This window comes from Leuciscus leuciscus (genome assembly GCF_965113295.1).
Source record: "Leuciscus leuciscus genome assembly, chromosome: 9".
NCBI lineage: Eukaryota > Metazoa > Chordata > Actinopteri > Cypriniformes > Leuciscidae > Leuciscus > Leuciscus leuciscus.
Genome location: NC_138733.1, coordinates 35,442,748 through 35,466,429, shown reverse-complemented (window position 1 = coordinate 35,466,429; position 23,682 = coordinate 35,442,748). Strand labels below are relative to the sequence as shown.

At 43.7% G+C, this 23,682-nt stretch overlaps 2 protein-coding genes across 2 annotated transcripts; both read right to left on the bottom strand.

The window, feature by feature from the left end:
- Positions 1–522: 522 nt before the first annotated feature.
- LOC309506577 (olfactory receptor 52K1-like) lies at positions 523–1,467 on the bottom strand (the record flags this gene model as incomplete). The annotated part of the gene is made up of 1 exon (XM_082180419.1): positions 523–1,467. The coding sequence occupies one exon, from the start codon at positions 1,465–1,467 to the stop codon at positions 523–525; it is 945 nt and encodes a 314-aa protein (XP_082036545.1).
- An 18,614-nt stretch (positions 1,468–20,081) lies between these two features.
- Positions 20,082–21,038, bottom strand: LOC309506576 (olfactory receptor 52K1-like; the record flags this gene model as incomplete). Its single annotated transcript, XM_082180418.1, has 1 exon — positions 20,082–21,038. Exon 1 carries the CDS (start codon positions 21,033–21,035, stop codon positions 20,082–20,084), a length of 954 nt encoding a protein of 317 aa, XP_082036544.1. The 5' UTR covers positions 21,036–21,038.
- Positions 21,039–23,682: the final 2,644 nt, after the last annotated feature.

Genomic DNA, 23,682 nt, shown 5'->3' with positions numbered 1-23,682 from the left:
CTAAAAACACGATTTAAAAACATGTTTAATAGGAAATAGGCTACTTTTAAATAATACAGACTTGAATATATTGCTGTTTATTGAAAAAAAACATTTTGATAAATGTGTTTTTATTATTAATGGGATTATTTACAATTATATATTTAAGTGGAGAGCATAATCGCTTATAGAAATAGCAATGCAGTATCTATTTGAAGACCTGCCCGTGTTTGATGTTTTAGGAGGGTGTGTGTGTGTGTGTCTTTATTGTATATTTATTAATTTAAAATATATTGTAGAGGTTCCTCCTTCCAAATAATACATTTTTATATTAAGGTCATATTTTAAATGTATTATCACATTGAATGTATATCCTTTCATTTATATATATATATATATATATATATATATATATATATATATATATATATATATATATATATATATATACAATAAAGACACACACACACACACACACACACACACACACCCCTAAAACAGCAAACACAGGCAGGTCTTCAAATATATATATACATACATTTTTCAAAAAGTAAAGACTTTTCTATTTATAAACTTAAGAAATGTGTGTCTTATTTCTTTTGTTCTCCATCCATAGATTACTGGGTTAAAACAACTTGGAAAACACAAGTACATGATGCTTATAACTATGCGGTTGTTGGAGGAAATGTTATTTCTTACTCTGTAAGATAAAAATGCAATCAAGGCAGAAGTTAAAGCAACTGACAAAACAATTAAATGAGTAATGCAGGTGTTTAAAGCTTTCGTGTGAGCTTTGCCGGATTTGAATACAGAGGTAAAAATCACAGCATAGGAAGCAGTAATGAGAATAAAATCAGCAGTTGGTATTAGGAAAACAGCCAATAGTCCTACCATATTATTAACAGATATATCACCACATGCTAACTGAACCAATGCCATGTGTTCACAAAAACAGTGATCGATTACATTTGAGGCACAAAATGACAGTCTTCCAGCAAGAGAAACAATTGTGACAATCAAGAGTCCATTTCTGATTAGTGGTGGAAAAACAAATTTTAGAAAATTTGAGATCTCCTTGTATTTATGATAATCAAGAGGTTTGCATATTGCAAAATAACGATCCACTGCCATCCAAAAAAGCAAAGTAGTTTGAAATGTTCCCATAAAATGAAGGCAAAACATTTGTATCAAACAACCTGTTAAAGATATCCCACTCCAATTAAATAAAAAACTAAGAAGCATGTTAGGTACAAAAAAGATTGGCAAGATCAAGTCTACAACACCCATTAAACCTATTAGTACATACATAGGAGAATGCAGAGACCTTTGGCTTGTTATTAAATATATGAGAATATAATTTGCTGTTATAGCCAATAAAAACATCAAAAAGAAAGGGATAAATAAAAAAGGCCTCCAGTCTCCAAGGCTGTAGAAACCATTTAATTTGAAGTCTGTAAATGAAATATTTTGTGCAGGAAGGTCCTTCATTCTGTTCAAACAAATAAAGTTGATCAAGAAAATAACAACACCGAGATACACTTTAGTCATAAATTGTACTGTGCTTAAAAAATGACATTGTTAATAATAATACTAATAACAATAATTATAAACTGGTCAGAATTTAAGCTCTTTTTCTGTTTAATATTTTCTAGAATCTATATTTCAAACATTATGGGCTCTAAGTATAGTAGTAGAGTTTACCTTAATTCTGAATTTTCTTGCATTGTTATACTGTGATGTAAATCTGGACAGTTAAATAAAAGTTTCCTCTGACACTTCTGCTCAGAAATACAATGGATTGACTCATCATATGACAAGCATACAATTCATACATAACTCATACATAGCCAGATATGATATTAATTTACCCACACTAATTAATTTGTGCTCCCCATTATTGAATAGAAACTATTTTTTTTCAAGATAAGATGTCTTGTTGGAGTGCAATGAAAGCTTGACAAAATCATGGTCTTTAAATACACTGTTGTGTTCCCATGAGTATGTGTGCTACTCCCATTAAAGAAAAGAGCTCACCTCCTTTTTGCTGTATCATAGATCTGCAGTTTCTGTGCCAGTGGTAATTGTTTTCTAAGCTCTAGGATTTATATGACCAGTGGATGACAGTGGCATGACAAGCATGCAACCCATGACATTTACTCAATGAGTAAGACTTCTGTTATATTAAATAAGTGTTTCATGGAAGCACCCCAACAATACATTTTCAAACTCTTCCTAATCAAACATACCTGAATCAACTAATCAGCTCATCATTAGTAGACACTCCAAGAGCTGAAATGGATGGGTCAGATAAGTGAGACTATTGTGCAAAAATGTGCACTATTGGGGTGCCTCCAGGAACAAGGTTGGGAAACATTTGTATAAATGGTGTAATTTTCAGGAAGATTGGATTTAATAGATTAAGTTTAAGTGTTAATGATGAACATGGCAGAGCCAGAGGGATGGAGATCCACGTCAGAGCTCGCTGGATTGCTGACCATGGTGGAGTCGATGACCGATCACAAAGTTTTCTTAATTTCCAAAAAGAAAAAAATATATATAACAAGCATCTGAATTACTGTCTTGCTAATAAACACACCAAATAGCATTTAAGTGGCACAGGAATAAGATCAGAGTTGACTGAGATACACAGATAAACTTTGCAGCCTCCACATTATGAAAAACAATATGATAACATTTTCAGTCCCACTTTTTATTAGGTGTTTTTATTTAATTGTAGCCGGGTGGTATCTGAATTTATAAGCTAGAGAGTACTTCCCCTTTAAGAAAAGCAAGCCCTTATGATGACGTCATAATAGCGCGATACAGAGAAAGACGGCTAAAACAGTGCATGAGAGACGCATTAAAGGCCAATTTATACTTCTGCGTCGAGTGTACGCCGTAGTGTACGTCGTAGGGTACGCACGTAGGCGACGCCGTCGTGAGCATTTATACTTCTGCGAATGTCTGTGTTGCTCTGCAGTTACACCGCCGAAACGCTAGTTGGCGCGGGTGGGTTTTAATGTTCCAGTTCCACTGTGTTTACATTCCTCGCGGCTGTTTTGAGTTTAGGTTTCTACGAGCAATGGCGACTGAAGGAGTCATACAGATGGCTGTATTTCCGCACTTCTTCAAGCAATCTCTCGGTCACTTGGTCTATTTCCATGGCTCTTCACTGATCTTCGGAATTTAAAAATGGCGGGCGGGCGGTGCAGAGTGCAGAAGATCATTCCGGAAATGCGTAGGAGGAAACGCGATGCTATCCAGCCGACCAATCACAGATCTTGCGGTCCGCGTCGCCGCGACGCGTAGTTACATTTTTGAGGAGGTGCGCGTCAGGGTACGGCGAAGGGTACGACGTATGGTACACGTCAATGCGTATGCTACGCCGTACCTCCTACGCGAACCTGACGCAGAAGTATAAATTGGCCTTAAGTCGTGTGCAAAGTTGATTATCATCCTTGATTTAATCGATGTTCTATGTAAGTAAATGTAATAATCATCATTTAATCTGGTGTAATAGGCTATGCTCGTTTCATTCTGTGTATGTATACTGTGTATTTTGGTAGTTAGAGTTCGAGATGGCTGGAGATGTTTGATTGATGCACGTGACCAGCATTACGAAGTCTTTATAAAAGAGTTCGGTAAGTTGTTAATGTAATGTGTATGTGCTAAACAAATGTGAATGAGGTGCATAATGTCGTGTGTATGTTATATTAGATTTTTTTTGTGAAATGGTGCTTTAATGCACATGATGAAAATGCTGACAGTGGTTTTGTGTTTTTGTAGGGTGCCACTACCGTGTTTGTTTGCTTTCAAAGTGTATTGTTTCACCCCGAAAGTGTGCCCTAACATTTGTAATAATTTGTACTTCAAGAAATTGACACTTTATAAGGCTTTACTGGTATTTCTGTAAAGATATTGTTTTGTTAACTATTCATTTTGAGTTTCTACACTTGAATAGTGTAATCTAGTATTTGAGGTTGAGTGATACCAAACAATCACCTGTTATTTGTTGAACCATTCAGTTCAGAGCATTGAAAAGCTTAAAGGAAATTTAAACAATTGATTAAATGAATAGAGAATAATAAAGCAAATCTAAAACGTGGTTCAGTGTCAATTAATTTATTTTGTTAACTGGCAACATAATATTAGTTCGATTTTATTTTTTATTTTTTATTTTTTTTAAGGGAATGCGCCCACATATACCTAAATTTGTTTATGTCTGCGCGACGAGGGTCAATACAAAAGAACAACACAAAACACAGGTTTTGCTAAAATGTTGTTACTCAAGGATGGATCGGTACCAACTGTTTGTGATCCAGCTTATAGGTTCTGGAGCGATAGTGGTCACGGCAGTAATGAAAAGGGAGAGCGTGCACTTCATTACAGTTCATCAGAGTTCTTTTACAGATTTTACTTAAAAGTTTACTTAAAAGTTAATAAGCACCCCTCAAAAAGGCATAAGGTCTGTATATTTGTTTACTGTTAGTTGTAACAAGTGTTTCTGTGTAATTCGCTGTGTATGTTGATGATAATACAAGGGAGAGAGAGAGTTTATGGATAAGACTTTAATGCACAATTCTTGTACTGTCAGTTCCCCTTCGAGGGAACTCGCACTGCATCGTCGTCGTGACGACACTTAGGGCGCAGTGTCTCGTTCCCTTCTCGGGGAACAAGGGTTACAGTCGTAACCCGAGACGTTCCCCTTCGAGGGAACTCGCACTGCGTCGTCGTCGTGATGACACTTTGGGGAACGCCCTAAGTGTCGTCACGACGACGACGCAGTGTCTCGTTCCCTTCTCGGGGAACAAGGGTTACAGTCGTAACCCGAGACGTTCACTCTAGAAAATCCATGTAAGAGCTGAATGTTTTATTGTGAATTTTGTGAAAACTGACGCTTCATCTTTTGTGTGAAGTATAATAAACTTCATAAAACTCATCAGTAAAGTTTTGGCCATCATTCAGATGAGGTCCACTACAACAGGCATGTACTAATAGTGGAAAAAAGCAAGATGACAGCATAAGTTATAGCCATAATTAAACTAAACTATACCTGTAAGAGCCATTTCAGTGTTTATGTCCAGGTTTGGCCAGTAGGTGGTACTACGGTCATGGCATAGCTAAATAGGGCTCATCTACTTGGGAGGGTAGGTGTAATCAGACGCAGGTGTTGCCAGAGGGGAAATGGCCAACTAGTTTTTGACCGCTACGGATGTGGTGAATACATGTTAGATAATGTGACAGTGTCGATGAAGATGGAATATTGTTCTGTTATGGATAATGAAGACTTTGTGTGACAATAAATCATATCTCTCACGACAGAGTTGAAATCAGAACTTGAACTCTTGTCACGTTATTTCTCAAACAAACAATCAAGCCACGGGAAGCGCGTCAACTAGCCCACTTCAAACCCTCTGTGTAATTTTGGCGGTTATAAAAGTCAAAAACTAGGCTTTATGAAGCTGGAAGATCGTCGCGTGTGGAGTTATATGTTCACAGTTTAAAGCCATGCGGAGTGCCCGCTGGAAACCGGACATCTGAAAGCTGCTCATTGTTTATCTGTCTGGCTGTGTTATACATCGGAACCCGGCGAGAGAAAGTAGCATCGGTGAGAGGATGCGGCGGTGCTGTTCCATCCGACCCGGAGCTAAGTCAAGGTCTGCTCAGCTGTTCAAGGACAACACGAAACTTCTTTCATCATCCACCAGTGTGAGGACATCGTGAGCTGTTTTTATTTCATCAAGGCGTCCCACGTAAGGTATGTTGTAGCGCTACAAGTTTTGAATGGCCATTCATAAAGTGTGCACACTATACTTACCCGGGCGTAAAAATCCAATGCATTGGTAAAGAAAGAGCTGAACAAAGGAATTTTGTAGTGGAAAGCAAATGACATTGACTACTGTTTATTAGCTTTGTGACGTTCATTCATGTACACAATGAGTCTTCTTGAAAAAGACGCGTCAGCTGCTGAGGCGGTTGCGCAATCAGCTGAATGGAACAGTAAAGCAAACGGTTTTGATGTGTTAAAAGAGAAAGAAAAACGTGTTGTAACATTAACTGCAAAGGCATTTGAACAAAAGCTGGAAAGACTGCAAAATGATAGGAAGGCTAAATTAAATAAAGCTTCTAAGCTAAGGGAACGTATTAAAGAGCTTATGCAAATAAGTGATAAAGGAGGAGTACAATGTGCTCTGGGTGCTCTTGTTGATCTGTGTGATGATGCAAAATGTGTTCATGATTCCTTGTTGGTCATGTTACCTGAGAGTGAAAGGGAAAAACATGGTATTTGGTTCAAAGCAAAAATGATTTGCAATGATGAATTACGGTCTGAGGTGAACCGTTGGTTATGTGTTATTCCCTCATTGAAAGGTAAAAAAGATGATGAATGTGGTGATGATATCCGGCCAGAGGATAGTGTCTCAAATGTCCCTAGCAAGCAATCAAGCAGGAGGAGTTTTCTCAGTGGAAAATCCACTAATTCTGCAAAAATAATGGAAAGGGCAGAAAGAGCTGCACTGCTTGCTCGGGCTGCATCTTTAAAGGAAAGGCATGCATTGGAGGAACAGGAGCAACATTTAAAAAGGAGAAGAGAGCAACTTGAGCTGGAAACTATGCTAGCTGCCTCCAATGCTAAGCTAGAAGTGCTGGTCTCTGCCTCTGACATTGTTGATACTACATCTAATGGAATGAGTTCTTACATGCGTAAAAGTAAAAGAACGGCAACTGTTAACGAGCTTAATCCTATGGCAAAAGAATACAGGCCTGTAAACCACCACAAAGCACAGCAGTGCCAGGATTGGTCATTGCCAACAGGCAATCTACAACCTACAGCTATGCTAACTCAGCAGGCTAGTCAACAAGGCCAGGCTGGGCTAAACCAGAGGATTGGTTCTCAAATGGACGATCACCATATTGTACCACCACAACTTCTGAGATCCTACCCATTTAGTGCTCAGCCAGTAGAAGAACACCAACTGGGGAACATCTGTTCCATAATGGAAAGGCAAAATGAAATAACTACAGCATTGATCCAACAGCAACGCTTCATGTTATTGCCTGCAAGAGAGATTCCCTTATTTGATGGGGATCCTCTTCAATATATTTCATTTAAGCGAGCGTTTGAGCAGGCAGTGGAGGATAAGGTCAGTCAAGGTGATTGTTTATATTATCTGGAACAATTCACGAGAGGACAGCCGAGGGAACTGGTACGAAGCTGCCAGCATATGGCACCGGATCTAGGTTATGTTAAAGCAAAGCAGCTGCTTAAACAACACTTCGGCAACGAGTACAAAGTTGCCTCTGCATATATGGAAAAGGTTTTGGCGTGGCCACCTATAAGAGCAGAAGATACCAACGCACTGCAGGCCTACTCACTTTTTCTGCGCTCATGCTGTAATGTCATGGAGAACATACAATATATGCAGGAGTTGGACATGACGAGCAACATGAGGGCAGTTATGTCAAAGCTCCCATTCAAGCTGAGGGAGCAATGGAGGTCAGTGGCTCATAATATAATGGATACATCTGAACGCAGAGCTCTGTTCAAAGATTTGGTGGCATTCATTGAGAAACATGTTCGTATTCTGTCAGACTCTTTGTTTGGTGATATTCAGGACCCAGCACCAGGAACAGTTGGTGCTAAGGTCGACAGGCTGAAGTTGCAGCCAGGCAACAGATTTAAAGGAAACAGCTTTGCCACCACCATTGGACCTGTACACTCAACTGGGAACTTTGGAGAGAGAAAGGCAGTTTTGTCAGAAAATAGTTCTACTGTGGGGTCAATTTGTGTGTGGTGTTCGCAAAGTCACTCTTTAGAGGAATGTCAACAGTTCAAATGGAAGAAGCACCAGGACAAAATAATCTTTCTAAAGGAGAAAGAGCTTTGCTTTGGCTGTTTATGTGCTGGGCACATAAGTCGCAATTGTGGACAGCGTGCGACTTGTCGGATTTGCGGTCAAAACCATCCTAGTGTGCTTCATATTTACAAGAGAGATAAAGCCAATGTAGACACAGAGCGACCTAAGGATCCTGTGAGACCTGACACCACAGCATCTAAAGAAGCCTGTGGTAGTGTAGGGGTCGGAAGTGATCGCTGCCTTCTTTCCATCTTGCCAGTCCAAGTCAAATCCATCAAAGGGGACAGAGTAATACAAACATACGCATTTCTGGACCCCGGCAGTTCAGCCACTTTCTGTTCAGAGCATCTTATGCAAAGGCTTGGTCTGTCTGGTAAACAAACCCACGTTCTGCTACAAACCATGGGACAGGAAAGGGTCGTGCCAGCAAAATTATTGTTTGACTTGGAGGTGTCTAGTGTGGACAGCAACGTCTTTTATAAGCTACCAGAAGTCCTCACACAGAAGAAAATGCCTGTAAGTTCAGACAGTATTGTCTCTGAAGGAGAGTTGGCAAAATGGTCATATCTGGCAAAGGTACAGATTCCTAGTTTAGAGGCTAATGTTGACCTATTGATTGGAAGCAATGCTCCCAAGATATTGGAACCTTGGGAGGTCATAAATAGCCAAGGGGGAGGACCATATGCAATTAAGACAGTATTGGGCTGGGTCCTTAATGGCCCTTTTCAGGCTAATGACAGCAGGATTTCAGTGAGCCGTTTGGAAGAAATGCTAAACAGCCAGTATAACCATGATTTCGGCGAAAGAGCTACAGAGGAGAAAGGCCCTTCAATGGAAGACATCAAGTTTATGGAGATTATGGAAAGCTCTGCCACACTTGAAGATGGTCATTACAGTTTGAAGCTGCCTTTTAAAAGAAACAATGTCACTCTGCCCAACAATTTATCTGTGGTAAAGCAAAGGTTGCTCGGGTTGAAAAGGAGGTTCCTTAATAATAAACAGTTTTTTGAGGAATATAAAATGAACCTCAACAGGGTGATCAGTCTGGGCTATGCAGAGCAAGTTCCAGAACAGCAGTTGGATCACAGCAGTGGTAGGGTGTGGTATCTCCCGCACCATGGTGTATACCACCCCAGGAAGAGGAGTCTGCGGGTGGTGTTCGACTGTGGTGCGACTTTCAAAGGAACATCTTTGAACCAGCAGCTCTTGCAAGGCCCCAATTTGACCAGTACATTGCTTGGTGTCCTGCTCAGGTTTAGGCTGGAACCTGTAGCAGTTATGGGCGACATACAAGCAATGTTCCATTAGGTCAGAGTTGCAAAGGAGGATAGAGACTTCCTGCGCTTTGTATGGTGGCCAGAGGGAGATCTCACCAAGGAAGTAGCTGAGTTCCGTATGACTGTCCATCTGTTCGGTGCGGTGTCCTCCCCGAGTTGTGCTAGTTTTGCTCTGAGAAAAACAGCAGATGACAATCAGTCTGAATTTCCAGCTGAAGTGCTTCAAACAGTCAAGGAGAATTTTTATGTGGATGATTGTCTGAAGAGCATGCCCTCTGAAGAAGAAGCCGCCTTCATGGTTAAAAATTTAAGTACTCTCTGTCAGGAAGGAGGATTCACTCTGATGAAATGGATGAGCAATAGTCGCACCACACTGCAGAGTATTTCAGAGGAACACAGAGCTAAAGACCTGACTGAACTGAATCTGGATAGAGACAAACTTCCTCTTGAGAGAGCTCTTGGCTTGCAATGGTGTGTTGAGAGTGATTCATTCAAGTTCAAGATGGAGATCCAACAAAAGCCAGTCACCAGGCGTGGAATGTTATCAGTGGCTAGTTCTGTGTACGATCCCCTAGGATTTGTTGCGCCCGTGGTATTGCCTGCCAAAATCCTGCTGCAGGAACTTTGCAGAAGAAATTTTGGATGGGATGAGACTGTGCCACAAGACATTGCGCAACAGTGGCTCAGGTGGTTGGAGGACTTGGATATGCTGTCTGAATTTAAGGTTGATCGTTGCGTTAAGCCCAAGGGCTTTGGACAACCAAGACATGCTCAACTTCATCACTTTGCAGACGCTAGTGAAACAGGATATGGAGCAGTCACATATCTCCGGATGCTGAATGATGGAAATGATATTCATGTTGCATTCCTGATGGGCAGAGCCAGAGTTACACCTTTAAAGACCGTTACTATTCCTCGCCTGGAGCTGACTGCTGCTGTGCTTGCAGTTCGTGTTGATCTGATGCTGAAGGCTGAGTTGAGATTCCAGTTGCAGCAGTCCATCTTTTGGACTGACAGCACTTCTGTGTTGAAGTATATAAAAAACGAGGATAAACGTTTCCATACATTTGTGGCGAACAGGGTTTCGACTATAAGAGGGGCCACTGAAACTTCACAATGGCGATATATCAGCTCCAAGGAGAATCCAGCTGATGAGGCATCCAGAGGAGTGAGGGTTGGAGACTTCATTCATGGCAGGAGGTGGATAGAGGGTCCAGGTTTTTTGTGTAAACCAGAATCTAACTGGACAACAAACATGGTAGAAACTATCATAGAACCAGATGATCAGGAGGTCAAGAAGGAAGTCACAGTGAATGTTGTGTCTGTGGAGGGCTCACATGTTGCCACAAGCCGGTTACTGACCTATTTCTCAAGTTGGAGTAAGCTTAAGGTGGCAGTAGCCTGGTTTCTTAAATGGAAAAGCATTCTGTTGGAAAGGAGTTGCAGGAGGAGGGAGGAGGAGACAGCTGCTGTCACTGGTAAGCAGAGCACAGATAATGTGCCACCGAGGAGACGAGGGTTTAAGGACAAGCCGGGACGGCAAATTTTGTCCATTGATGACCTTTTGGGAGCAGAGCTGGCAATCATTAGATATTGTCAGCAACAGAGATTTGGAGAGGAAATTGCCATGTTGTCAGCTGGGAACTCTACAGTGAGCAGGCTTAGTACAATCTACAGGTTGGATCCACGCTTGGATGATGGGTTTCTCAGAGTTGGAGGGCGGCTGACCAGAAGTTCCTTGCCAGAGTCGATTAAACATCCGCTGATCCTCTCCAAGGACCAAAATGTGGCCACTCTTATCCTCAGGCACATCCATCAGCAGCAGGGCCATAGTGGTCGGAATCACACGCTATCAACACTGCGGAAGAAGTATTGGGTCACTAGTGCCAACTCCGCTGTAAGAAAAGTCATTACAGAATGTGTCTGTTGCAAGAAGTATAATGGAAAAATGCAGGAGCAAAAGATGGCAGATTTGCCAGAGGAAAGGATTCTTCCTGACAAGCCCCCATTTACCAACATTGGCGTTGATTATTTTGGCCCAATTACAGTGAGGAAAGGACGTGGTACAGCCAAACGCTATGGCGTGATACTAACTTGCCTGGCAAGCAGAGCAGTCCACCTCGAAGTGGCTGACTCTTTGGACACTGATGCATGTATCAATGCTCTGCGGCGTTTCATCTGTAGAAGAGGTCAAGTTGTTCGTATTTTATCTGACAATGGAACCAACTTTATAGGAGCAGAGAGGGAACTAAGAGAGGCTCTCGCAGCTTTGGATCATGGAAGAATTCAGGGAGCTCTCCGGCAAAGGGGAGTTAAGTGGAGTTTTAATCCTCCAGCAGGTTCACATCATGGTGGGGTTTGGGAGCGGGTTATCCGCATGGTGAGAAGGATTCTAAGTTCAGTTCTTCAACAGCAGGCCCTGAACGATGATGGGCTTCATACAGTTATGTGTGAAGCTGAAGCCATCCTAAATGATCGGCCTATCACCAAACTCTCTGACGATCCAAATGATTTGGAGCCACTTACTCCCAACCACATTCTTCTAATGAAAGGAAATCCATCATTGCCGCCAGGATTGTTTGAGCCACATGACTTGTATTTAAAACGCAGATGGAAGCAAGTTCAGTATATTGCTGAACTTTTTTGGAAACGTTGGGTACGGGAATATCTACCTTTGCTGCAAGAGAGGAAAAAATGGAATGAAATCAGGAGAAATCTAAAGCCTGGAGATATTGTCGTCATTATGGATCCTACTGCCCCACGAGGCTCTTGGCCACTGGGAAGAGTGTTGGAAGCTTTCCGGGATAAAAAGGGATTTGTGCGTTCAGTGCGTCTGCAAACAAAGTCAAGTGTCATTCAACGTCCTGTAACAAAGCTCTGCCTGTTGCTTGAGGCTGCTGGTTAAATGGGCAATTTTAGTGTTAATGTGTGTGAACTCACTGTGACTAAAATGTTTGGATAAAATGTTATGTCAGGTTGGTAATGGTTCCTTAATTTGTTTTGTTTTGAATTGTGATGTTTGTTAACCATTTCAATTAGGGGCCGGTTGTGTAAGAGCCATTTCAGTGTTTATGTCCAGGTTTGGCCAGTAGGTGGTACTACGGTCATGGCATAGCTAAATAGGGCTCATCTACTTGGGAGGGTAGGTGTAATCAGACGCAGGTGTTGCCAGAGGGGAAATGGCCAACTAGTTTTTGACCGCTACGGATGTGGTGAATACATGTTAGATAATGTGACAGTGTCGATGAAGATGGAATATTGTTCTATTATGGATAATGAAGACTTTGTGTGACAAAAAATCATATCTCTCACGACAGAGTTGAAATCAGAACTTGAACTCGTCACGTTATTTCTCAAACAAACAATCAAGCCACAGGAAGCGCGTCAACTAGCCCACTTCAAACCCTCTGTGTAATATTGGCGGTTATAATACCTGTCCTCAAGTCTCTGGATGTTGTGGGGCTTTCTTGGCTGACACACCTCTGCAACATCGCGTGGAGGTCGGGGACAGTACCTCTGGGCTGGCAGATTGGGGTGGTGGTCCCTCTTTTTAAGAAGGGGGACCGGAGGGTGTGTTCCAACTACAGGGGGAATCACACTTCTCAGCCTCCCCGGGAAAGTCTATGCCAGGGTACTGGAGAGGAGAATACGGCCGATAATAGAACCCTGGATTCAGGAGGAACAGTGCGGTTTTCGTCCCGGTCGTGGAACACTGGAGCAGCTCTACACCCTCTCCAGGGTGCTGGAGGGTTCATGGGAGATTGCCCAACCAATCCACATGTGCTTTGTGGATTTGGAGAAGGCATTCGACTGTGTCCCTCACGGCGTCCTGTGGAGGGTCCTCTGGGAGTATTGGGTCCGGGGCCCTATGCGAAGGGCTTGGACTCTGGTAGAGCTGCCCTTTGTCACTGGTTCTGTTCATAATTTTTATAGACAGAATTTCTAGGCGCAGCCAGGGGCCGGAGGGTGTCCAGTTTGGGGACCACACGATTTCATCTCTGCCCCATCAGACCAGGACCTTCAGCATGCACTGGGACGGTTTGTGGTCGAGTGTGAAGCGGCTGCGATGAGAATCAGGACCTCCAAGTCAGAGGCCATGGTTCTCAGTCGGAAAAGGGTGGCTTGCCCACTTCAGGTTGGTGGAGAGTTCCTGCCTCAAGTGGAGGAGTTCAAGTATCTTGGGGTCTTGTTCACGAGTGAGGGAAGGATGGAACGGGAGATTGACAGACGGATCGGTGCAGCTTCTGCAGTAATGCGGTCGATGTACCAGTCTGTCGTGGTGAAGAAGGAGCTGAGCTGCAAGGCGAAGCTCTCGACTTACCAGTCAATCTACGTTCCTACTCTCACCTATGGTCATGAGCTGTGGGTCATGATCGAAAGGACAAGATCCCGGATACAGGCGGCCAAAATGAGCTTTCTCTGCTGGGTGGCTGGGCAGAAGACGAGACAGAGTTCTTCATTACACTCATAAATGACAAAGGATTTATGGGAATACTGGATTCTAAACAACAAAGAAATGGCACAATTAAACAAGACCTTGAAGCAGAGGAAGGAGAAACCCCTCAAATGTGCTTCTCCCAGTATAAGGGTCTTTCCTTGCCATTAATGCTTGGATAACATGTCGTCTCCTTCCATTAAAAATAATGCTTAGTGCAGTGGCTGGGATAGCCTATGTAAACCTACCAATATCCATTACTATGATTTTTTGGAATTACTTATTGCGAGAGGAAAAAAATTACACTTTAAGGCCTGTTCACACCGGGACGAATTTCGCGCGCGATATTCGCCGTCGTTTAACGCCTCGTGACTAAACAAAGGGCGCCAATGTGAGTGTGCACACCGACGCGAAAAATGGCACGCGTAAAAGCGTAATTTTTTTAAAACCGCCTCGGGTTCGTTTTTTTTGGTTTGACGCGCTGCGTCAAAAACTATCCGGCCAATGAGATTGCCGCTTTTGCTCACGTGTCTGGAGCTTCTGAAGTTACAGTAAAACACAACTTGGGGGCGCTCAAACACAAAACGGTCTTGCCGAGCACACATACGTAACGGCGAAGAAGATATACGCTAAGTAGCGTCTACACTGCCCATAGACAGACACTGCCGGGAAGAAATAAGACGAGGAAGATGCAAGGCAAGATGAATGTGGAGCTGCTGGTCTCGTTGGTGTCGGAACATAAAGAACTATATGACAAATGTGACAGCGACTACAAAAATCTTGATAAAAGAGAACTGTTATGGAGTGGTATTGCAGAGTATATACTGTTATGGAGTGGTATTGTATTTCTGTTTTACATTAAGCGCCATCTAATGTCAGGGAATGAATTTGCATGTTCACTCGGCTCATCGTCAGCGAAAATCGCTTGGGTGTGAACACAAAAAACGCGTTGAAAAAAGCTGGCGAATAACGCGCGCCAATATTCGTCCCGGTGTGTAAGGCCCTTTAGTCGCATAACATCGGTTAAAATGGAAAACGCCGTCATTTCGTTTTTTTTTTTTTTTTTTGACATTTTGAAAATATTGCAAAAGTTTTGCGCAAATCTGTAATGGAAACGCAGCTTCTGACAGATACAAAGCATGCCTTCTGTTTTGATTCTGTTTATTTTTTTAATGAAATCTTAATAATATACTGTACTTTACTAGCTGATGTATAAAGAATGGGGCACAACCTAACACTTTTTTGACTTTCTCAGTTTGTGTAAATTCACTTGGGGTTCAGAGTATTTATTTTTTCTCACATGTCGAGTACAATTATGTTCTTCCCTTTCGTGGTCACTACGAGTTACGTCAGTGATGACGAATGGGGTTTTGCTTAGAAAGTCTCTCACCTTCTAGTATACAAAACGAGCCAATGGCAAGAAAATGCCATGGGTCTGCGGAATTTGCATAGAGTAAGTCCGCCCCACGTTGTGGGTATATAAGGAAGTACGCTGGCAACATGCAGATATGTTTTCGCTTCGGAGCCAAGAGTTTTCTTCACTCCTACAAGCCATTCTGAATCATCTTCCTCGACGAGACGAGCGGCTCTTCAGTGTGTTGGTGTGATGGCGCGTTCCAGCGAGATCGCATTGCCTGCTGCTGATCTGTGCAGTGATCTGCTGACAGTGTGTGTGTTTCTCCCTGGGCGCTTCAGCACTCTGCTGAGCTTTTTCCTCTCTCTAAAAGACCTGCACGTGGCATATCTTTTTCGGTCACGAGTGCGGTTTCGCGTGTTGGGCTTAATCACGCTCGGCAGCGCTCGTGTTTTCATTGCGGGAACATGACCATCGCGATGTTTATAGATCGAGACTCAATGATCTCCGTGTGGGTAGAGTCCCCTCTGCCACACCCCAATCTATCTCTTCCTCAAGAGGGGATACTTTGGCTGGTGGCCAGGGTGATCTGAGGGTTACGGTGTGGCATAATGCCGACGAGCATTCCTCGCGCTCCGTTGTAGTCAGCGCTTGGTCTGTTAATTTTGGCATTTTCTAAGTAAGTTACCCTAATAGGCTAGTAATAAATGAACACACATACAAAAATGTCTTTCGTCCTGTAGGCGTCCTGGAGAATATTTCTGTTCGTCCTAAACACATTTTCTATCGTCCCCAGGACGATAGGACGCCGTTAGTCTCGAGCCCTGGTCTCCGCCCCTTAGCCGGCTAAATGCCTGGCTAGGCAGCACTCTTGAGACGGGCGGCTTGCTCGGCGGTGTGGTTGAGGACTGCGCCCAACAGTCTTCGACCCTCCCCTGAAGCGGACTGAGGCCTTCTGCACCAACGGTCATCTGTCCGTGCGGTCTCTTTAGTCTGCTTCCCGCCGAGGCCGCCTCCCTGTGGCTCCTCCCCTCGAGCCTTCACCGTCCCCTAGCAGGAGGAGGATGCAGGAGGGTGGCACTGCCCGTCTCCGCCCCTTAGCTGGCCAAAAGCTGGTAGCAGGGCCACTCCTTCCCCCGGTGGAGGGCCGGGGGAGAATCTCTTGTTTCAAGAACTGATGCCCCTTCCTCCGAGCCCCAAGAGGCTGTGGATGACAGTGCATGCTGCTCACGAGCCTCGCCATTCTCGTCCCCTTCTGTCACCAGACCCCTGCCAGAGCATGCCCCCGTGGAACGCTGGTCCTTCCCTGGCCTCCTCTGGCAGGACGCTGCTAATGACCGTGCCCCCACATCGGGTCGCTATGCCACCCACGTCCGGGCCGGTCATTCCGCTTCGCTGCACCACCGAGGGTACATCTGTGGTTCGCATGACCCTGCTGGCACAGTTCTTGGGAGCCTGGCAAGACCACCTAACCTGTTCCGCTGGGTCTCCCGAACCATCAGGCTCGGCTATGTGATTCAGTTCGCACGGTCTCCTCCCCACTTCAGGGGAGGCCGCTTCACTTATGGTCGGTGGCAATGCCCCTATCATGAGAGCAGAGGTTGCCACCCTACTGGCGAAGGGTGCGATCGAGACTGTCCCTCCAGCGGAAATGAGGTCCGGGCTTTACAGCCCCTACTTCATTGTCCCGAAGAAATCCGGTGGGTTATAGCCAATCCTGGACCTCCGCGTCCTGAACCGCTCCCTTCACAGGCTGCCGTTCAGGATGCCACGGCCAAACGCATTTTCTATGTGTGCGGCCACAGTATTGGTTTGCAGCGATCGACCTGAAGGACGCCTACTTCCATGTCTCCATTCTACCTTGACACAGACCGTTCCTACGGTTTGCTTTCAAGGGGCGGGCATACTAGTACGCGGTTCTCCCAATCGTGCTAGCCCTGTCTCCTTGCGTCTTCATCAAAGTCGTCGAGGCAGCCCTTGTTCCTTTACGGGAACACAGGGTTCACATTCTTGCGAACACAGGGACCTAGTGCTCCGGCACCTAGCTCGTCTGGGCCTTCGGGTCAACTGGGAGAAGAGCAAACTCTGCCCCGTGCAGAGGATCTCTTTTCTCGGTATGGAAATCGACTCGGTCACCATGTGCGCGCAGCTTACATTGCGACCTGTTTTATTCAATGACCGAGGGCACCCTCGGGATGGGTGCACTGGCGCACAGCTGGCCGCGGGGCCTCCGCAAGTATGCAGACCCTGTGCAAGATCAGGGAGGACGAGGAGCAGGTCATTTTGGTTGCCCCATATTAGCAAACCAGACCTGGTTCCCCGAACTATTACTCCTCGCGACAGCACCTCCCTGGCCAATCCCTCTGAGGAAGGACCTCCTGGGGCACCCTATGGCACCCTCGTCCCGATCTTTGGAACCTCCACGTGTGGCTCCTGGACGGGACGAGGCAGGTTTGAGTACCCTACCACCAGCGGTGGTGGCTACCATCACTTCCGCTAGAGCATCGTCCACGAGACATGCCTATGCGTTGAAGTGGAACCTCTTCGTCAACTGGTGTTCTTCCCGTCGTGAAGACCCCACGAAATGCCCGATCAGTGTCGTGCTTTCCTTCCTGCAAGAAGGGTTGGAGCGAAGGCTGTCTCCCTCCACCCTGAAAGTGTATGCTGCCACCATTGCCGCACATCACGATGCAGTTGAAGGTAAGTCTCTGGGAAAGCACAAACTGATCATCAGGTTCCTGAGAGGAGCGAGGAGACTGAATCCTCCTCGCCCTCCTCTCATTCCCTCTTGGGACCTCTCAGTGGTTTTAACTACCCTGCAGAGTGCTCCCTTTGAGCCTCTGCAATCAGTGGAGCTTAAGTTCCCGTCAATTAAGACAGCGCTCCTGGTTGCATTGGCCTCCATCAAGAGGGTAGGGGACCTGCAGGCATTTTCGGTTGTCAAAGCGTGCCTGGAATTTGGAGCCGGCTAACTCTCATTTGATCCTGAGACCCCGGCCTGGATATGTGCCCAAGGTTCCCACTACTCCCTTTCGAGACCAGGTGGTGAACCTGCAAGTGCTGCCCTCGGAGGAGGCAGACCCAGCCTTGGCACTGCTCTGTCCAGTATGCGCCCTCCGTGCTTACGTAGACAGAATGCAGTGTTTCAGGACCTCAGACCAGCTCTTTGTCTGTTATGGTGGGAAGCTGAAGGGAAAGGCCCTCTCCAAGCAAAGGTTGTCTCACTGAATAGTGGACGCCATTGCTTTACCATACCAGCAGCAAGGTCAACCGTGCCCCCTTGGTGGGAAGGCCAACTCCACCCGGAGTGTGGCCTCCTCTTGGGCTCTAGCGCATGGCGCCTCGCTAACAGACATCTCAGAGCTGCAGGCATTCGCGAGATTCTACAATCTCCGACTGGAGCCAGTTTCTTCTCATGTATTCGCTTCAACTAGCCGGTACTAGAATCTGCTCAGGTGTCTTCGCTTGCTCGCCATTCCTCTCCACGGACGGGATACGTGCGAATATTCTCCTCAGGTGAGCCTCCCTGTAGGCCCTGAGTTCCTCCAGCGCTGTTGACACCAACGCCAGAGTTATGCCACCGGCAGCTTTCGCGCTTGGCTAGGTGCCTCCATGTGCATGGCTCCCCCTCCGGGCGACCCCCACATGTGTATTTCCATTGTAAGCCTCTCTGAGCATGTGTCTTTGAAATATTCCACCTGCGGCTGGACACCCCAGTGATATTCCATATGCAGCCCCTCCAGGTCATATCTGTATTCCAAGTCCCCCCCTTCGGGCTGGGCATGATTGCATATTTCCACTGAGAAATATTCCCCCTCCGTCCGTCTCACGACAGGGAGCTCAGACATATGCAGGGCACTGGAAGACAGCCGAGGTGGCGTGATTAGACTGGGAACCCCATTCGTTGTCACTGATGTAACTCGTAGTGACCACGAAAGGGAACGTCTCGGTTACGTATGTAACCCTCATTCCCTGAGTAGGTACAGAGCGGTACAGCCACTTCAGCTGTACCGCTGGAACGCCGGAGTTCAGTCTCGGCTCCTCAGCGAAGAAACATATCTGCATGTTGCCAGCGTACTTCCTTATATACCCACGACGTGGGGTGGACTTACGCTATGCAAATTCCACAGACCCATGGCATTTTCTTGCCATTGGCTCGTTTTGCATACTTGAAGGTGAGAGGCTTTCTAAGCGAAACCCCATTCGTCATCACTGACGTAACGTCTCCGTTCCCTACTCAGGGAACGAGGGTTACATACGTAACCAAGTTCACCCTATAGGTGGGGCATGTTGTAAAATGTGAGGAGGACATTGTAACATGACCACATGACAAGAAAAACTAAAATAGTTTGTCAATAAAATACACTTATTAACTTTTTCATGTAAAATAATGACATTTTTTAATAACTAAAAATAAACTAATATTTGAGTTTTACAACAAACACATCGCAAAACACAGCTATACAGCATAGTTCAAAACATAATAATAATGAATCACTTCTAAACATTGACTCTCAGTCTTTATTCACCTTTTTCTCATATTTTCTCAATAGAATTCATAAAAGTATAGAATAGAATAGCATAGTTCTAACAGGGGCACGTTGTAACGCAGTGTTATAGCATGGGATTTAAACTCTGCTTGTGTCTTCTGCTGGTTAGTAAAGCATTAAAGAACTATCTCAACTGTTAAATAACAGATATCATATTAAAATAATATCTGATGTCTCTAATTTTAAATAAACACAAAAAACAGATAAAAAATGAACTTAAAAAATTAATTAATGTTCAGTGATATCTTCCAAACATTTTTTTTTTTAATTTTGGCACAATTTTTTCTCTATAGTGTTGATATGGGAACTAATAAATACACTAAGGTTCATCATGCTGGAATGTGTGGGAAGTTTTAAACCGTGTGTGTTACAACTAGACCCGCGTTAGTTTGTGCCCCGCTCACCCCTACACATTACACATCATTTGTTTTTGTGTATAGGTTTCCATCTCTATTAGCTGTTTTAGATGTGTTTTGTAAAGACATTAACTGCATTCTTTTATCTTTATATTTATCATGCATTTATCTACAAAGTATCATTCAGCTTTTATCCAAACAATAGTTCCTTGTATAAAAGTTATGTGTTCTGTGTATTATCATGTTGTAGTATCCATTCGTTTGTAAAAGCCATTCAGTTTTTTAAAGGAAAGACCTTTGCATTATTTATAAACTTCAGAAATGTTAGTCGAATTTCTTTTGTTCTCCATCCATAGATTAGCGGGTGTAGACAACTTGGAAACAATAAGTACATGATGCTTATAAATATACGGTTGCTAGAAGAAATGTTATTCCTTATTCTGTATGACAAAAATGCAGTCAAAGCAGAAATCAAACTAAGTGTCATAATAATAATGTGAGTAATGCAGGTATTAATGGCCTTTAAATGAGTCTCTCCAGATCTAAACACAGAAGAGAAAATGATAACATAAGATACAGTAATAAGAATAAAATCAGCAGTTGTTATAAGGAAAGCAGACAAAAGTCCTACAATATTATTAACAGATATATCTCCACATGCTAACTGAACCAACGCCATGTGTTCACAAAAAGAGTGATCAATGACATTTGTTACACAAAATGACAGTTTTCCAGCCAGAGAGACCATGGTGACAATAAGTAGTCCATTTCTCATTACTGGCACAACAACAAACTTTAGAAAGTTAGAGATTTCCATGAATCTATGATAATGAAGAGGTTTGCATATTGCAAAGTAACGGTCCAGTGCCATCCAAAAAACCAAAGTAGATTGAAATGTTCCAATAAAATGAAGGCCAAACATTTGTATCAAACAACCTGTTAGAGATATCTCATTCCAATTAAATAAAAAACTAAGAAGCATGTTAGGTACAAATAATATAGGCATGATCAAGTCTAACACTGCCATAACACCTATTAGTACATACATAGGAGAATGCAGAGACGTTTGTGATTTGATTAAATATATGAGAATACTATTTGCTGTGAGAGCTAATAAAAACATCAGAAAGAAAGGGATAAATAACAAAGGCCTCCATTCTCCTAGGCTGTAGAAACCGACTAATTTGAAGTCTGTGAATGAGATATTTTGTGTAGGTAGGTCCTTCATGCTGAAAACCTCTTCTGCACACACAGTGTTCTGTTCAAACGAATGAAGTTAATGAAACTGAGAAGAGAAATTATACAGTAGTTGACCAACTTTTTAAAACAACAAAATACAGCATTGTCATATGTTTTACTGTGCAAGCAAACATCATCTCTGTAGTGTAAAGCTAAACCATTGCTTCAGTACTGTTATGCCAATAAAAAAGGGGGGAAAAAAAAACACCTTTACCTTACTTACTTTTTTTTTTTGTATTGTTAAACTGTGATGCAAATGTACATGCTACATTTGAAACTTCAAGTCAGACGTAAATTGAATAATTCATTGTATGTACACCATGAAATTCATATATAACTGCAGCAAATCCGATATATTAAATCTACCCATATACTCATTAATCTCAGCTCTTCTCATTGGATTGTTGAACAGATACAATTTATTATATTTCAGATGTGTTATATGTTTTACTTGTTAGAGTGAAATGAAGACTTGACTCATATCTAGGTCTCTAAAAACACTGTGTTGTGTTCCCATGAGTCTGTGTGCTACTCCCAGTCTGTGAGCTCAATGCCACCTGTATCATGGGATTTCAGTTTTCATGTCAGAACGTTTTTTCTGAGTTCTAGGATTTTTGTGACTAACAATCAAAAAAAAAAGTAATCACAAATACAGTGTGAAATACAAGATTAAGGAATTGAATTGTGTTGTGGGGGAGCATATCGATTTTCCTAGGGTCCTATGCTGAGGAGAGACGCTATGGGAGTACAGTAGTACATATGAAAGCGCTATTTAAAATGCCTCATTCATTAATTCATATGCTGCCCAACTTTATTTGGCACATAATGAACATATGAAAAAGGGCCCTATGTTCCCAAGTTCAACTGTCTATTAACACACATTAAACAAACTTTGTATACGGTCAGGATTCATTTTCCCAGGGCGCTATCAACTTCATGAACTTTCATCCCTAACCTAAGGAAGCTGACCATTTGTGATTCCATTACTACAACCATTTTAGTTCAGTCCCCTCAAGTCTAGCCTATTATACTGAGAGCCATATGGCAGTGCTGAGGAATAGAAAACCCGTTTGACGAGTTCCCAAAATGTCATATTAAGCGAATACAGAGATTGCCATAACTCCATCTAGTCAAGTCAAGTCATCTTCATTTATATAGCACTTTTAACAATGTAGATTGCTCCAAAGCGGCTTTACATTGATAATAGGAAATTAGAATAACAGAGATTGTTTTGGCTTTATAGCAGCTCTAGAATAAAGTTATTGTCCAGCTAAAGTTAGTTTGATTGATTCACTTCCGTCGCAACGGCCGCAAAAGTTCTTTCTGCGCAAACTTCAAAAACACGAACCAGTGAGAACGCTGATGGCGTGCACATGCACATTACGAGTTCAGTCTATAAGTATGTGCGTTTGAATATATGTGCACAGGCGTGTAGTCCTTCCCTACAAATCAACCCTCAACATACTACTACAATAATAAAATACATAGGCTACTACTTGTCTGGCCTTAAAATTTATAATACAGAATTTTTATTGCTTCCGCGTAGTCACGCGAACCGGAATTATCCCGACAACGCTTTATCTGTATAGAGGTAAAGGGAGGCCTTCACAGGGGAGATACTAGTTGACATTTTAAGGCTGTCCGTCGCGTCCAGGCGCAGGTCCCCCATCAGATCCAGATACAGCCCGGATCCGGCGGACTGCAGTAAACTTCGGGATAAACAGAGTGACTAATATTAGCGTAGACACCATTCGTCTTATGATGCAACGAGTACATCAGGACCCATGGGAAGTGTTCTCGGTTCCGGCTGACCTAATCTATGCAGCCTAACATTGAATTAAGTCTATAATGTGTTATGTGTATGCTAGGTCAAAGAGATGTGTTTTTAGTCTAGCTTTGAATTGACAGAGTGTGTCTGCTTCCCGGACAATGTTAGGAAGACTGTTCCAAAGTTTTGGTGCTAAATAGGAAAAGGATCTACTGCCAGCAGTCGATTTTGATATTCTAGGTATTATCAACTGGCCAGAATTTTGAGATCACAATAGACGTGAAGGACTTTAATGCGTTTAGAGCTCGCATAAGTACTGCGGAGCTAAACCATTTAGTGGTTTGTAAGTAATCAGCAATATTTTAAAATTTATATGATGTTTAATAGGGTGCCAATGCAGTGTTGACAGAACTGGGCTAATATGGTCATACTTCCTGGTTATGGTAAGAACTCTAGCTGCTGCGTTTTGGACCAGCTATAATTTGTTTATTAAGCTCTTCGCATCGCTGGATCCTGAGAGAAGCCGCCGCCATCGAAGCAAGCGACTAGCAAGCAGAGGTCTTCGCCAGCCTCAGCCATCCGTGCCTGCCGCACTATCCGGCGACAGTATCCTTTTTGCTTCTGCTGTGTGTGTGTTCGCCACCGCGACACACACTCTCTGCCTAAAAGAGCAGAAGCGCCGCCAAGCGCCCGCCTCTAGGTCAGCACCCTTCCTGCCAGAGCTCCACGCTGAGCTCTCTAAATCGTAGAACGCTCCGTTCTCCGCGAGACTCCGCTCCCGTCTCCTCGACGCTCTCCCAGGTGGACGGAGCCGCCGAGAGAGGGTACAACGCGATCCCCCCAGTGGAGGAGGCAGTAGCAGCGCACC